Genomic DNA, 15,608 nt, shown 5'->3' with positions numbered 1-15,608 from the left:
ATCTAAAATATATAAAGAATTTACACAACTCAACACCAAAAAAAAAAACAAAACCCTAAATAATCCAATTAAAAAATGAGCAGAGGACCTAACTATGCATTTTTTCCAAAAAAGACATATAGATGGCCAACAGACAAATGAAAAGATGCTCAACATCATCAGGAAAATACAAATTAAAGCCACAGTGAGATATCACCTTACACCTGTTAGAATGGCTAAAATCAAAAAGACAAGAAATAACAAGTGTTGGTAAGGATGTGGAGAAAAGAGAATCCTTGTGCGCTGTTGGCAGGAATGCAAACTGGTGCAGCCACTATGGAAGACAGTATAGAGATTTCTCAAAAAAAAAAAAAAATAGAGGGCGCCTGGGTGGCTCAGATGGTTAAGCGTCTGCCTTCGGCTCAGGTCATGATCCCAGGGTCCTGGGATCGAGTCCCGCATCAGGCTCCCTGCTCCTTGGGAGCCTGCTTCTCCCTCTGCCTCTCTCTCTCTCTCTCTCTCTGTCTCTCATGAATAAATAAATAAAATCTTTAAAAAAATAAAAATAAAAAAATGAAAAAATAAAAAATAAAAATAGAAATACCATACCATAGCATAACATATAGAGTTGTAAAACCACTATGCTGTACAACTGAAACTAATGTAACATTGTGTCAAGTATAATAAAAAAAAAAATTAAACTTTTTTTAAAAGAAAGCAAAAAAAAAAAACCCCTTTAAGTTTTAAGTACAGGAGATAAATTTTTTTTTACCACAAAGAAGTATATATATTATTTCTGATCATGAACAGTGAACGTTTCTACACAGCCTGTGGCCTCTGGTTCTGCAGAGCTGTTGGTCCGCTTGCCTCATGACTGTGGGAAGGACACACAGGGCGCAGCTGTGCAGTGCAGTTGTCACAAATGTCAACCATGTGGGTTCAAAATTCTGATAACAGGTGGCTCTAAAATTTTACCAACTTAGATTAGAGATGTTATCAGAAGCCCAGGAGACTGTGAGCTATATTCATGCTTTGTCTTTCCACCTCGATTATAAAACCAGAGATAGAAGGAATCTTAGAAATCTCGCAGATGAGCAAACTGAGGTACAAAGTGAGGGATTTATTCAGGTTGCACAGTTTATTAGAGCCAAACCTGGTTTAGTTAGAGGTTAGAACCTCCCCTTCAATCCCTTCCCAGGATCTCTAGATGTTTCCTTGAACAAAATTCCTAATTTGCCAGATTCAAAGCTCTTACAGGGCAATGCTTTGTTTCACCTCTTATTATCACCCATCACAATCCCCAGCAAAAAAGTTTACACAAAGCAGCCCTCAGACTGACTGGCTAGCTGGTCTACCATTATGAGAGCCAGCTAACACATAGCTGGCCACCTATTTCACAGTCTCACATCTCTTCCCACTTGAGTCTCCATCTGAGCTCATTTAAGCTAGCATAGAATGGTACAGTTATGAATTCCCCAAGAGTTAGACCAAGAGGTTCATACAACAAGGTCAGAGGACATCCATTAGTCCCAGCTCCAAAATGATGTCTTCATGGCTGCTACTGAAGTGTGTGTATGGATCAGGCTAATTGAACTCAGTTACCATGTATGTGTTAAACCTCAAGAACAAAGCCACAGGTCCTAATAGGATTTAGTACAGAACCAGAGGCAGGGCTTGACCCAGGCTGGAATTGGCCTTAAATTACTAGCAGTCTAAAGCAACCCAGGTTATCTCTACTCCATGCTCGTGAGAGTCCAACAGACGAATCTTACACGTGGACCTGGGATTGGTGATTATTGTAAATAATATTCATGAGGGCCTCTCACTGCTGAGCAGTCTAGAAAAGTACCCAGTGTGTCTATCTTCCCCTCAGGAGGATGCCAAAATGACTACAACTTGACATCCAACTCTTCATGGCAAGGGTGCTGTCCTCTCCCCTGCCATGGCCTCATCATTTCAGTCCTTTGAACACACTGCCCTGATCTTTACCATCTCTAGACCTTGGTCCAAGTTCTTTGCCTATATCTTCCACCCTTTTCCTCAAATAGACCCTATCCTTAAAATTCTAGCCCAGCCATTGTATTGTCTAGAAAGTGACCCTGCTTGGTCCATGCTCTAGTATCAATATCACTCCATTAACCCTCAGCACATACAAATTCTGTCTGCAGGTGGCTTTACCAATGTGAGCCTTAGCACATGCCAGTGTAGATGTTCTTCCCAGTGAACAGTGAGCTGTCTGACATCAGCAATCCCATCTTCTGCATTTACTATGCTTTCCCTTATCCCCACCAAAGAAGGAACCCAGAAGGGGCAATCTACAAACAATGGGCAGGCACTCCATGGGGCTGACTGGCACTGACTATAGGAGAATGGACCTACTGATCTTTTGTTACTTACCTCATTCAGCTTGACCCAGTTGAAGGACTTCAGTGGATGGGAAGGCTGGGGAGCACACTTCTTCCTGAGTGGGATGTCATTGCTGGGGCAGGGGTCTGGAGGGAGAGGCAGGCCCATGCCGAAGCACGGTGGGGCACCGGGGGGAGTGGGAGGCCCACCAAGTGGAAGAGGTGGTGGTGGAGGTGGAGGACAGCAGGCAAATGGGAGAGGGGGCGGAGGTGGAGGCAGGTCATTGGTTGTCATTGAGGAAGACAAGGTAAGTGGGCCCCCAGGGGGAGGTGGGGAAGATACAGGTCCTGTCTGTGGGGAGACAGAAAAATTGAAAAGACAAAGCTATCAACAATGATGCCTTTCAGGTCCCCACCACACTATTCCTTTCCTTATTCTTATTCTTCATCTACACTAGAACCCCAATCCTGCTCTCACCTCCCACATGCATTTTGCCCCCCCATTTCCTCTCTGTATCCCAAACATCCAACATACACATAGACACAACCACAGCCACATACACATAGGTAAAACACACATGCATAACACTGGACAAAGTCATAGTTATCACAATGCAACAGCAGGAACAATACATATGGTTGTATAGGCTACTGTCTGCACAAGGACATCCAGCTGCACAGGGAGGAGTGTGCAAAAGCATACTTGCACTCTGCTTTCCCGGGTGTGCTTCCTGGGACAGTGTCACCCAGGGGAAAGGGCACTGGTTTTTCTAATTAACACAAAGGTAGCCACCTTTGCAGCCTCACAGTTCCCCTCTATCCTGGCCTGAGGTCCTCCTCTAACTTCTCCTTCATCCTGAGGTCCTTAGCCTTTCCCCACACCTGTTCTTCCCACTTTATCCTGAAGGTCTCAGTTCAATATGTAAAGAGAGGAAGGTGTCCACATACTGAGATTTCACTGAGTTGGGCTACCAGCTCTGCCACTTGTCCTCGAGCCTGGCGCAGCTCCTGGGACTCTCGGGCCAGTTTATCCTTCATCTTGTTCAGTGTCCGCATCATCTCTTCCTTCTCCAATGTCTTTGTTTCACATTCTCTCTCCTTCCTCTCTAGCTTGCTCACCAACTCCATGTGTTCTGGGATGGAGGTGGGACAGGAGAGGAAATGGGAAGAGACAATATGAATCTGTGTGGGTCTACCTCTAATAGGTCCTGGGCTGGAAAGGGGAGGGGTTGTACAGAGCATGCAGTGGCTTTAGGCAGAGCCCCTTACCTTTCCGGAACTTCTCTGCCTGGTCTCGCCACTGTTTCACTTCATTCTCATTGATGAGCCTGGTGGGGAGTACAGGAAGGGTCTGTTGACTGTTGGCTCATAACTTCCCAGAAGACATATCATCCCCCTATTCCCCATATCCGTTCTATGATCTCCAATCTGTCCAGCCACATCAAGGAGGCTAGGATTTTGACTCTACAGATGTCTCTCCAGGTTCCCAGCCCTGCCCAGTTCTCATGTATCTCTCTGTGGACTGTGAAAATTGAAAAGACCCTTAAATAACTTATGATCCAACCCCTTGTGATATAGTTGAAGTTCCTGAGACCAGAAATGAAGACAACAGCTTAACTAATGGTAGAACTAGAACTAAATCTCAGGCTTCCTTTAGTCATCTGATGACTTGTACTCCCTTGTAAAAATAAGTTTTTTGCACTGAGAGAGATCAAAATATTGACCCTACCATGGTCTAGGCTTCCAAAGACCAATGTGTAAGAGCAAGAGAAATCACCCATCTCACAACACAGAATGAGTATGTTGAGGGTGAAGAGGGAAATGTATCTAAATCACAGGAAGTCCTCACTCATGTCAAACTCTTGGAATGGGGATTAAGCTATTACCTAGACACCAAAGTGTAATAGAGATGAAATCCCAAAGTGAGATCCCAATAATTGTTTTTTGTTTGTTTGTTTTTGTAACTCTGAAATTGTGGGAGTTAGATCCATGAATCTTGGTCTCCTCAGTCACATCAAGGATATAAAGAGGGGACAGAGTACGGAAGGGGACATAATTTGTGAAGAAAGTTCTTTGGAGAGAGCCATTGCTGTCCTTCTTGGAGGTGCTACCTCCTTCATCATCATCCACTAGCTTCTTTAGACCACTCAGAGAGTTCTGACCCACATCTCTGATGTTGGGAGGGAGGCATAGTGGACTAGGGTCCAACTTGGGGCCAGGCAGGTCCAAAGACTGAAGAAATATTAACTGGGAGAGCGGTGCTGTGCTGGGACCATCCAGCACTCCTAGAGTTTATTGGTACAGAGATTGCACAAGAGTTTCTCATGGACCAGATGTAAGCATCATGGAGAAATTGGGCTGATGCCATTTTAAGTCCTTTCCAAGATGTCCACCTGGCAGAAAATTGGGCACTTGGACATTGTGCCATCGTGCTCTAGATTGCTAGTGAATCAGGAGCTGATGGAAGGGATGGTACCAACCAGTCTTAGGGGATAAAAAGGCCTTGAATGGCCAGTGACCAGGGTTTTATAGTGAGAGGCATGCAACAAAGAGCTTCAGAAGCTCCCAGAAATAATTCATGTCTTTACCCTTGTGCCAAGGCCAGAGAATAGGAAGCCTGTTTACTAAGTTATCTGATCAAGTAACACCTTTTCCCCTTCTCCTTCCTGCCCCTGCACTGCCTCTGATAGGGTTAAAAACTGGTTAGCTAATAGAAGGGGATATGTGTGTAGAATGGGTTAGAAGAAAAACAGAACAGAGAAAGAAAGCCAGTCATCACACATGCCCTTCCCACTGCACCTTCCAGCCCCAGTCCGGGGAAGAGAGAGATTTAAGGCTACATCAAATCTAGAATTCACATGGTTCACATCTGAGACTAGTCCTTCTAGTTGCAGATTTGAGACTATGTTGATGGCTTAAAATGATCTTAGGACTTCCATTGCCCAAGAAGAAGCAAAAACTTCATTGGACCTGAGGCATTTTCATCCTCTGGCAAAGGAAAAGCTTCCCCACTAAATAGTGTAAAGAGTTAATAGAAAACAGAAATAAAAATCAGAAATAAAGCTGCATTTTGATTACTTTGCTAGTTGCACTTGTCCAGCATACCAGGTAGGATTAACTACATCAATACCCAACTACTTGTGCAAATGAAAACAGTAGCATGAATAGTTCAAAAATCATTTTCTACCTGGCTTTGGAATGTGACACCATGAATACTTGAGAGCCAATTTATCTCCTTAAAGGGCAACTGGACATTTATAGCAGCATTATTTACAAAAGCCAAGATATGGAAGCAGCCCAAGTGTCCATCCATTGGTGAATGGATAAAGAAGATGTGGTGTATTTATACAATGGAATATTATGCAGCCCTAAAAAGAATGAAATCTTGCCATTTGCAATGACATGGATGGAGCTAAGCAAAATAAGTCAGTCAGAGAAAGACAAATACCATATGATTTCACTCATAGAAGGAATTTAAGAAGCCAATCAAATGAGCAAAGCAAAAGAGAGAGAGAAATCAAGAAACAGACTCTTAACTATAGTGGACGAACTGATGGGTACCAGAGGGGAGGGGGGCAGAGGGATTGGTGATATAGATGGTGGGGATTAAGGAATGCACTTGTCATGATGAGCACCGGGTGATGTATGGAATTGTTGAATCACTACATTGCACACCTGAAACTAAAGTAACACTATATATTAACTAACTGGAAATTAAAAACTTAAAAAAGAAAGTTAAGTAAAAGTTTAAAATTAAAAATTAGTGTGTTAACATAACTTCAGATAATTGATGTGACTTTAAACTTGGTTCTCTGTATTTCTCAATACACAGGGTCAAAGATAAGCCAGACTTAGGCTCTGACATCCTTGTCTAACAGTCTTAGTTAATTGCCATGCTCTATTTCAGTGAGCAGCAAACTTTCTCTAAAGGGTTAGAATAACTATTTCAGGTTTTATATGCCAGGTACAGTCTCTGTCACATATTCTCATTTGTTTTTAAAAACTTTTAAAATGTAAAAACTATTCTTAGCTCATGGGTCATACAAAAGCAAGCTGGAGGATTGTTTAGCCCACAGACCATTGTTAATAAGTTTAAATTCTTCCTCTATCTACTCCATGCAATGGATCATTAAAAGCTGAGTACAGGGGCACCTGGGTGGCTCAGTAGGTTAAGCGTCTATCTTCTGCTCAGGTCATGATCCCAGGGTCCTGGGATCGAGCCCCGCATAGGGTTCCCTGCTCGGTGGGGAGTCTGCTTCTCCCTCTGCCTCTCCCACTCCCCAGTTTGTGCTCTCTCTTTAGCTCACTCTCTCTCTCTCAAATGAATAAAATCTTAAAAAAAAAAAAGCTGAGTACACCCCTATAAACCTGTGCTGTTGAATATGGTAGTCACTAGACACGTCATATCGCTATCTGAATTTAATTAAAATGAAATAAAATTTTAAATTCAGTTCCTCAGTCACACTATCCACATGTCAAGTGCTCAGCAGCCATGTCTAAATGGGGCAGATGTGGAATATTTCCATTATATCAGAGGATTCTATTAGACAGGTGCATTTGGAGACATCTGGTTTACAAGAGGGAGCAGAGGTTTCACTGGTGAGAGTCCATGCAGGAGAGCGAGAGGGAAGGAGGAGGAAGACAGGTGAGAGCTGGCCACTGCTCACATGTTGACGATGTTCTTGACATTGAAGTTCTCCAAGGGAGCCAGGTCAGGGTCCACACCCCTCTCATCCTGGAGGACAATCTGCTGAAGGATCCTGTCCAGGAGCTGCCACTGCTGGAAATAGCCACCGTTCCGCTTGTCTGTGAGGACAACAGGCATCATAACTTTACTGAGCCCTGGAATCCCCTGGGGCCCTGCCCTAGAGTCACTGCCTGGGCCCAGGCTGATGAAGCATGCCCTCTCCCTCCCTTCATAAGCTCCCAGTCTGATGGGGGAGGCAATAATGCTACTGATGCAGATGCTGATCATGGAGATTCACAAATGCAGTCATTTCCTAATGATCTGCAACTGACTTTCTATGAGTGTGTCAATCCTCTAGACACATTTATCTACTCCCTGAAGTGTTCCTGGCTGCTTTTCTTCCCTATAGGTACCCTGAGTAGCCTATGCCTTGGGAATGCAAATTGCCTTTTCCATTATCTAAAAAAAAGCACTTTTCAGAAAGTAAATCTGCTCCAAAATATTACCTGCTAAATAATGAAGTCTCCAGGGAAATTTAAAAAAAGAAAATGTTTTAGGATTATCTATGCTGTTGTTCTACAGTGAAAGATGAATGGAAACTCATTACAGGTATGCACTAAGAGAGAGTCAGAATAGGTTGGAGAAGTGCTAATGGAATCCAGGCAGACTTCTCAGTGAAGGTGACCCTGAACTGTGAAGGCAAAAGTTTGTGTATGGTTCCTGACCTCACAAGGCCCCACTCCCATCCTCTGTAATCATGGTTTGTTGGGACATGGACTTTCTTTTCATGTGCTAGCCACAAGCTCCTCTTCCTCAGTTCTTGATCCCAAGTACTTTGTCTCAACTGACCACCAAAGGAGGTCAACCAGGACAATGCTGACCTCCAAAGTCAAACCATAATGCTTACAAGGTGGAAGGTCATGTCAACAAAGCCCCATTTTGAGGCAGAAGAGACACATTGACACTGCCCATGGAGCATGGCGCATAAGAACCTGATAGAGAAGTCAGGTTTCTCAGGGACTTCCTATGTCTTCCGTGAACATCTCTGTACTGAGCTTTGGAGAACTGATAGCTTCCTGGTCTAGGTCACTGTGTCCTGTTTCCTTTCCATCACTTCACTGACATAGACATTGCAATGTGGCATAGTTTTCCATTTACCCTCCACCCAGAAAAACAGGGTAAAGCCAGGCCACTGGCTCACAGAAGTAGAACATGTTTCATCTAAGGCCGTGAACCCAAAGAAACAAAAATTCTTTCATATGTTCAGACTCACCCAGCCTCAAGTTCATTCACTATAAATCGGATATAATAATGCGCACTCTTTAAGTCATTTTCAGGTTTAGAGACACTGTGCCAAAGAGCCTTGCATCATGCATGGCCCAGAGCTGGCACATAGTAAACTGTGGTTATTGCCACCATCACCATGAAAACCAACACCACCATCACCACCAGTAGACAGTCTGCCTAGGTTGACCATCATGGTTGTCCATAGTAGTCTTCCAAGTGTTCAATTTTGTGAAGAGCTTAAATACCAAATGATACAGTTACCGCTCATTTCAAATTGCATGCTGGGGTGGCTATTAGTGATTATATGTAATTTATCCAGTCACTGCACACACCTGGATCTTAAAGAGCTTAGCATCTGCTAAGCTTAGATGCTGACATCTGATATTTGCAAACAGAGGCAGGGGCAACTAACTGTGTTAAAGTGGAGCTCACAAGGCTTAGATGGGGGGGTAGATAAAACCTTGAAAAAAGTCATGCTCAGTCTACATCTGTACTATGCCCCCAAATGCAAAGCTTCTTTTCGGAGCTCCCCAAGATGACTGATCACTCCTCTGTCATAAGCTGACAGCCAGAACTGTTTGACTTTACAGTGATCAAGCTACTGCTTGGTAGACCAGGACATTAGCGTTCTTCAGGGCCAAGTCCACAGCTTCTCCCCTGGGTGACAGTGGAAGTCCTGATCCCAAAGAGGGAGGCAAGAACAAGGGCCTGAGTCCTATGGCCAGGCCTCCTGGGGACATGTGCAGAGACAGACTCAGTCAGACTCACCAACCCAGGGAAGCCCTGACACCTTGTCTCAACCTGCCCCAGGCCAAGGCTCAGGCCAGCTGAGGAAGTGGCAAATGTGGGCTACTCACAGGGCATCTGCAGGCAGTGGTGTAGAACAGATAGCAAGTAGGGGTAGGCCTCAGTGTGCTTTAGCTTCTTGTGGATCAGCTCAAACATCTGGGAAGCACTCTTGGTGTCGATGTGGACCTGAGGGAGTAGAGGGCACAGTGAATGGGGAGGGGGCAAGCCGTGGAAGAAGAGGGGAGAAAACCCTACTTCCATCCACTGAGCCCCATTTCCCAGGATGACATTCATTCTCCTGCTTCTGGCCCAGGCTTCAAAGGGGAGGCACAGAGAAAAGGAGGAGGGAGATATCCTAATTATATGAAGCAGGATTTCTCAATCTCAGCATATTGGCATCTTGGACCAGATCATTCTTCGTCATGGGAGCTGTCCTGTTCATTGTAGGCTGTTCCACAGCATCCTTGGTCCATATCTATCAGATCCCAGTGACATCCTCCTTGCACTGGTTGTGATAACAAAAATTGTCTCTAGGCTTTGCAAATGTTCACAGGGGGAGGAGGAAGCAAAGTTACTCCTGGTTGAGAACTACTGATTCAAACTAAGGAAAGGGGACAGTGGCATAGATGATTCAAGGACCATGTAGCGTAGTTCCACACAAGCTGGGTTCAAATCCCAGATCTACTCTCTCATTGTGTGACCACAGGCAAGCTAATCTCAGTCTCCTTATTGTAAATCCAGGGCTTATGTGACAATGTAATGGGATGGTGCTTGGTGACTGCAGCACCACCAGAAGTAAGCTTCTATTTGAATAGAGATTTTATAATACAATATTTAAGCAGCAGAATTGTGTATTTTTAGGGTTATTGAGGCTGAAATGAAAAGGCAATCTGCTTTGTGAAGCATGATCTAGTTAGTGGCAGGGAGAGGGGACTCAGGAAATTGCTGGCAGGCAGGGGTAGAGTAGCCCAGGAGAGAATTTGAAACTAATAATGTTTAAGGACCGGCCCTCTTTCCTTTGGGGGTTGCAATCTCCCAGCAGAGGAGATGCCCTACCAGGTAAGGCCTGCCAGGTGAGGCCCTGCAGAGCCAACACACTGCCAGGTTCCAGAAGTAGGACCTGTCTATAGGACCACTCACCAGGGAAGCCAGCCAACACTGGACCTACCACAACATGGGATCTGGAGAAGAGGCTGTGGGGCCACCTGGGACCCCACTGCAGTTGCCCCATCCCTGTAGGCTTCTCACCATGTCAAACCTCCTGGCTAGCTCCAGGTCATCCTCATTCCGGACCATCTCAAAGAAGTCTAAGTGCCTAGATATGATGAGGGGATAGAGAGAGTAGATATTACTTCTAGGATGTCCCTGTTTGAGGGTTAGCCCCTTCAACTCCCCAGTGAACTAAATCTGAAAGCTTAATTCAGGTGATGCCAAGGCAAAACCAGAAAGAAGCCACTGGTCTGTAGGCCAACTCTCCTCCTTTATAGAATCCCATGCCCCTTCTTCCTCAGGGAGGCCAGCCTAGAGTCCCGTCACCTTAGATCAGGCTTTCTCAATTTTGGCACTATTGATATCCAAGGCTAGATTTTCCTTGGTTGTGGGAGGCTGATCTGTGAGATGTAGAAGGTTCAACAGCATTTCTCATCTCTACCCACTAGACACCAGTAGCAGCCCCCACCTTTCAAGTCATGACAACAAAAATGTCTCCAGGCTTAGCCAAATGTCCCCTGGGGGTAAAATCACCCAGTCAAGGACTACTGCTCTGCCTTCACCAGCGTTCTCATACTGTCCTCATGTCAACCTTCAAAGCCAGTCTCTCTCATTTTTCACCCCATCCACTCCCCAACTCCACTTCAAAAGGGCCAATCCTGTCTCCCTTAAGACCCAGCACAATAAAATAGTCTGTACCAATGGGACAGAACCAGAGGGGACAGATAGGAACTTAATTGGAATTAAGGAACACATAGGAATTTAATTGTGCCCTTTAATCAATAAAGGCTTTTATGGCTTCCATTTGGGGTGGGGCAATTTCCTTGTTAAGCAGCAGTGCTCTGCAGGATGTTTAGTATTCCTGGTTTCCAACAACCAATACCAGTTTGTGTCCCCCAACCAGCCCGTCTAAAAACCAAAGGAACACCCCTATGTGTTTCCAAAGCCCCCCCACCTCCACCCTGGGGAAGTACTAACATTGTTGAGGACTACTGGTTGGGTCCACCTGTGTTTAACATCAGAGATGAGAAAGCAGGTCAACAAAGAGAGCAGGCAAGGACATAGGTAGGATGTGGGACAAGGGGGTGAGAGCTGTCCACCTCCCCGACACAGAGCTGATTCTGAATTAATACTGGGTATGACAGGTGGTCTCCAGTGGGAAGGGCAGCCTCCTTGAAAGTCCTGATCATCCCCAACTGAGGCACTGTCTCCATATGTCTGCAGTGGGGACAGGTGGCTTGGGCCTTACTTGTCCAGGATGGCATTCTCGTGCTGCCGGAGTTTGTCAATCACAGGTTGGATCCCCAGCATCAGGAACTCATACCGTAGATGAAGGCGGAACTCCAGATTATCCTGGGGGTCACCAAAGGAGGACCAGACTTATTGGCTTGTGGCTTTTCCACAAGAGTCCCCAGTGGACCCACTCCATTGTCCCACTACATCACCTGCAACAACCCATCTGGAACTGCCTCAAGTCCAGAGTTCCAAGAAAGGGCAGGAAGAGACATACTAGACCTTGTTATTTATTCCCATTAGGTTTCCTGCCTCACTTCCTTCAAGTCCCTTACCGTTTTTCTCAGCCTTTGGCATCAAAGAGTGGCACCGTAAAGTAATGTAGACCATAAGCTTTGATTTCAGACAGATCGTGATTCAAATCCCTGCTCTGACACTCACTAGTTTTGTGATTTTGGGAAAGCCTTAGTTTTCTCATCTGCAAAATGGGAATGATATTACTGAAAGGGGTGATATTACATTAAGAATTACCTGATCAAGTATGGTTACCAACTAATCAGAACAGATTAGTGTAGCTAGTATTGACAAGGGTGATGTCAGCATCTCAGGGACAGATTGTTCTCCCAACCCACCTCACCTAACTTAGTTCATCAGGACTGGTTGCAAGAAAAGTGTGCTGGCAGAAAAGAGGGAAAAGTAGAGATCATTAAATTGCCCCTTTTGACCTTCAACAAATTAACCTTGACTGGGGCATCTGATTCTCTTAGAATTTGGGGAGTTCATCTGCTCTTCAAGTTCATCTTCGGCTGTTGCTATTTTTACAGTCTGAGAATCCCATTCTGACCCCACAGTAAGGAAAATCAGAAGCCATACCTCCTAACAGAAGGTGCTAGAGGGCATGACCAGCCAACTCAGAAACCAGTCCAGAATCAGGTCTTTAGAAAACTCTAGGAAGAAGGGCCTACACTTGCCCTCCTCCCATAAATGATCCCCCACCACCCTAAGCCAGCATCAGCCCGCCAACGTGGGGTTTGTCCAGTATACACATAATGCACAATGCTACCCATGCAAGAAACTCTCCAAGAACCCCTCATGACTGCAAGGTTCATGACAATCTATTCTTTCTCAGCCCCAAATGAAGGAGGCAAGAATTGATAGAGGTAATCTGAAGACAATGATGGTAGTGGCAGCCATGCCAACCAGAGGTCTTGGCCCCTTCCCTCTACTACATCCCCAGGAGGCACTTGCACACATTCCCCTGGGGCCAGAAAGTCCAGGAACAGTAAGAGCAAGGACAAAATGCCTCACCTCTCCAGCTCCAGCATTGAGGACAGCGTTGATGAAGGACATGATAGCTGTTTTCAGATTCACTTCATCCCGGTACCGGCCCAAACTTCGGTCTAGCTCATTCAACAGTGTCTGGTTGGAAAGGCAGGACAGGAGAGGAAGGTGGGCTCAGGATCCTACAAGTCCAGCCTCTGTGCCTGTGTTACCACCATTCTAACCCCACGTGCTTGCTCTACCCAATCTATCTAGCTTACCCTGGTCCTTCCCAAAAGCTCAGCTTTTTCAAGAAGCGTCCTTTGCCTCTCCATACCTCAATCTCAGTCCTGCCACTCACCTCCAGGGCTTAGTTTATTTTGTAGGGCCATGCCGAAATGCTGCCTCAGCATTTTAGAGCTGTTTACAGCTCCAGCTGCTTATAGCTCATAAATCTTCCTGCCCAGCTCCCTGACAGCATGGACACTGCCTTTTACCTCTTCTTCAAAGGGTCAGGGGTCACTTTCTGCACAGAGTAAGTGCTTCAAAATGTTGGATGACAGAATATACAAATAGCCTATACTGGTAGATAAACCATAGCACTTGCAGTGACAGTTTAGATCTATTGGTATTTACTCTACATAAGACACTTTATACTTACTATCTCATTACTTTTCTAGGGCAGATCAGGGAGAAGAAAAGAGAATGGCTTCAGTCTTCAGCACTGTTCTTGGGGTCCCCATAGTAAGCACTGGCCCAGGCATAGGGCTTAAAATCTTGGCCCCAGCAACCGCATTCCATTTAATTTCTGACTGAGCCGCTGTGACTCATCAGGCACTGGGCTCAGAGATGTAGAGCCATAGACTAATAATCCAGCCTCAAGGAACCCACGGTCTAGTGATGCGTCCATTTCCCCAGCCAAACCCGTATCTCTTAAGGTCCCTTATGTCTTTTTATATAAGCCCTCAGCTAGGCGCCCCCTCACCTGAAAGCGTGTCCGCTCAGCTGCATACACCTGGTAGTGGAGCATGGCCTGCAGCACCTTCTTGTGGCCGCCAGGCACCAAGCACACGGCACCCAGGATCTCCAGCACGGCCACCTTGGTCTTGCTGTTCTCTGTGCGCAGACTCTGTGCAATGGTGCTGATGGCCTCGGGCTGAGCCAGCACATGTGCTCGGCCCTGGGAGTTATTCATCAGAGCCTTGATGCAACCAATGAGGGAGGTGTGGATGCGACTTTCGCAGGTGGCGTGGTCCATGCTCCGGAGGAAATTCAGCAGACAGGTCAAACCCTCCAGCTCAATGAAGCGTGTCACAAACCTGTCCAGGCCAGCACCATTAGCACAACAGGTATCCTGAATTTGCCTATTATTCTGTATACACTTTGCAAATAGTTACCCCGGGACCCGTATAACACCATGTCCCATCTATAGCAGCCACTTGGTTCATTTAGTGAGTTTATCTAAGGCACTGAAATCCTATCACCCTCGCAGGAGACTCGTGCCTTATTTGCACCTTAAATATCGTGCATTTGCAGGCCACTGACTGTCAGTTGCATAGCTGTGATGGTGTATGCATGAAGAGAACGATTGCAGTAATTATTACTATAATTATACTGTAATTATAATGGCTGTTAAACCTGAAAATTCATCTCCAGAGAGATGTCAGAAGACAAAGTGGACTTCCAGACAGGGGGGTCACCAGGGGTCACTGAGTCATGGGACCAAGGCTGGGGAAGGCGCTCTTCAAGTGATCCTTAAGAAAATAGCTATCTTGAATATTAACAGGAAGCATTAAAAACCATTTAGTTCAGGGGTTCTTAACCTGGAGTCTGTGTTCCCCTAAGGGGTCATGGATAACTTGCAGGGGTCTGTGAACTTGGATGGGGAAAAAAAGTTACACTTTTATTTTTGGTAACCTCTACCTGAAATGTATCATTTATTCGGATGATGAATGTGGGCAATAAACTACAGTGGTAATAGCAGAACCTGTGACTTTGTCACCCAAAGAAATCAGCTGTTTTCATATCAAATTATAGTTGCTGCAGGTGTTGCAGACTATCACTTCCACTCATCAGCACTTCAAAATCATGGTGGTTGCTAGTTCTTTCTGCTTAAGGCTTAAAAAAGCACATTAATTGTTATCTCACAAATGTTTCATATTTGGTAACTGCATTTCAATTTAATTGGTTTATTCTTCATCTTACCTATTTTATTATTTAAAAATATCATTCTGATAAGCAGTCAATAGGTTTCATCTGGTGCCAAAGTCATCCATGGCACATGCACCTTCACACATGCATACACAGAGAGAGGCTTAGAACACTGAATTTCGTAAAACAGTAATGACCTAAGGAAATGTCATAAATGGAGCTGAGGGAACCATCGCATGTAGTTAATACTTTTGGCCCCAAGTGTATTTGTGTATTTCCATATTATTATACAAATATGTCTACAAAATGAAATATACTCTAAAATTAAGTCTTTAAAATAGGTACTATTTGTTTCTATTATATGCTTTTCTGTATTCTGCAGAATTTCCACCATGACTATGTGTAACTTTTATAATCAGAATTTTATTAAGGGAAAGAAAAGTAAATTGAAGTGGGAGACAAACCTGGCAAACTTCCCTCAACCCTTCTCCTCGATGTCCTCATCCTTCCCGCACCCCCTTCCTACAAGCCCCCCCACCCCCTGAACCACACGGGATTAAGGTGCTCTCATTCTCCTGAGGCTCTAGTTCCAGGCTCCCAAAGTAGAGAGCTCAGCCCAAACCACACACACACACACACACACACACACACACACACACACACACACA

General features: G+C 45.1%; 1 protein-coding gene across 5 annotated transcripts in view; it reads right to left on the bottom strand.

Moving 5' to 3' along the window:
• The window catches only part of DAAM2 (dishevelled associated activator of morphogenesis 2), a 125,525-nt gene that overhangs the window by 28,294 nt on the left and 81,623 nt on the right, over positions 1-15,608 (bottom strand). For all 5 annotated transcript variants that reach the window (XM_034991251.1, XM_034991254.1, XM_034991252.1 and 2 more), the window contains 9 exons: positions 13,775-14,108; positions 12,838-12,948; positions 11,546-11,649; positions 10,336-10,402; positions 9,156-9,273; positions 6,992-7,130; positions 3,594-3,652; positions 3,273-3,457; positions 2,377-2,676 (listed from right to left, as the gene is read on the bottom strand). In XM_034991251.1, the coding sequence (XP_034847142.1) occupies positions 2,377-2,676; positions 3,273-3,457; positions 3,594-3,652; positions 6,992-7,130; positions 9,156-9,273; positions 10,336-10,402; positions 11,546-11,649; positions 12,838-12,948; positions 13,775-14,108 (1,417 nt within the window). The remainder of the gene's footprint in view (positions 1-2,376; positions 2,677-3,272; positions 3,458-3,593; positions 3,653-6,991; positions 7,131-9,155; positions 9,274-10,335; positions 10,403-11,545; positions 11,650-12,837; positions 12,949-13,774; positions 14,109-15,608) is intronic.

The sequence above is a fragment of the Mirounga leonina genome, unplaced genomic scaffold, assembly GCF_011800145.1.
Source record: "Mirounga leonina isolate KUSES-001 unplaced genomic scaffold, KU_Mleo_1.0 Mir_53, whole genome shotgun sequence".
In the NCBI taxonomy this organism is placed as follows: domain Eukaryota; kingdom Metazoa; phylum Chordata; class Mammalia; order Carnivora; family Phocidae; genus Mirounga; species Mirounga leonina.
Note: the sequence above shows the minus strand (reverse complement) of the source record. Positions and strands in the feature narration are given on the sequence as shown.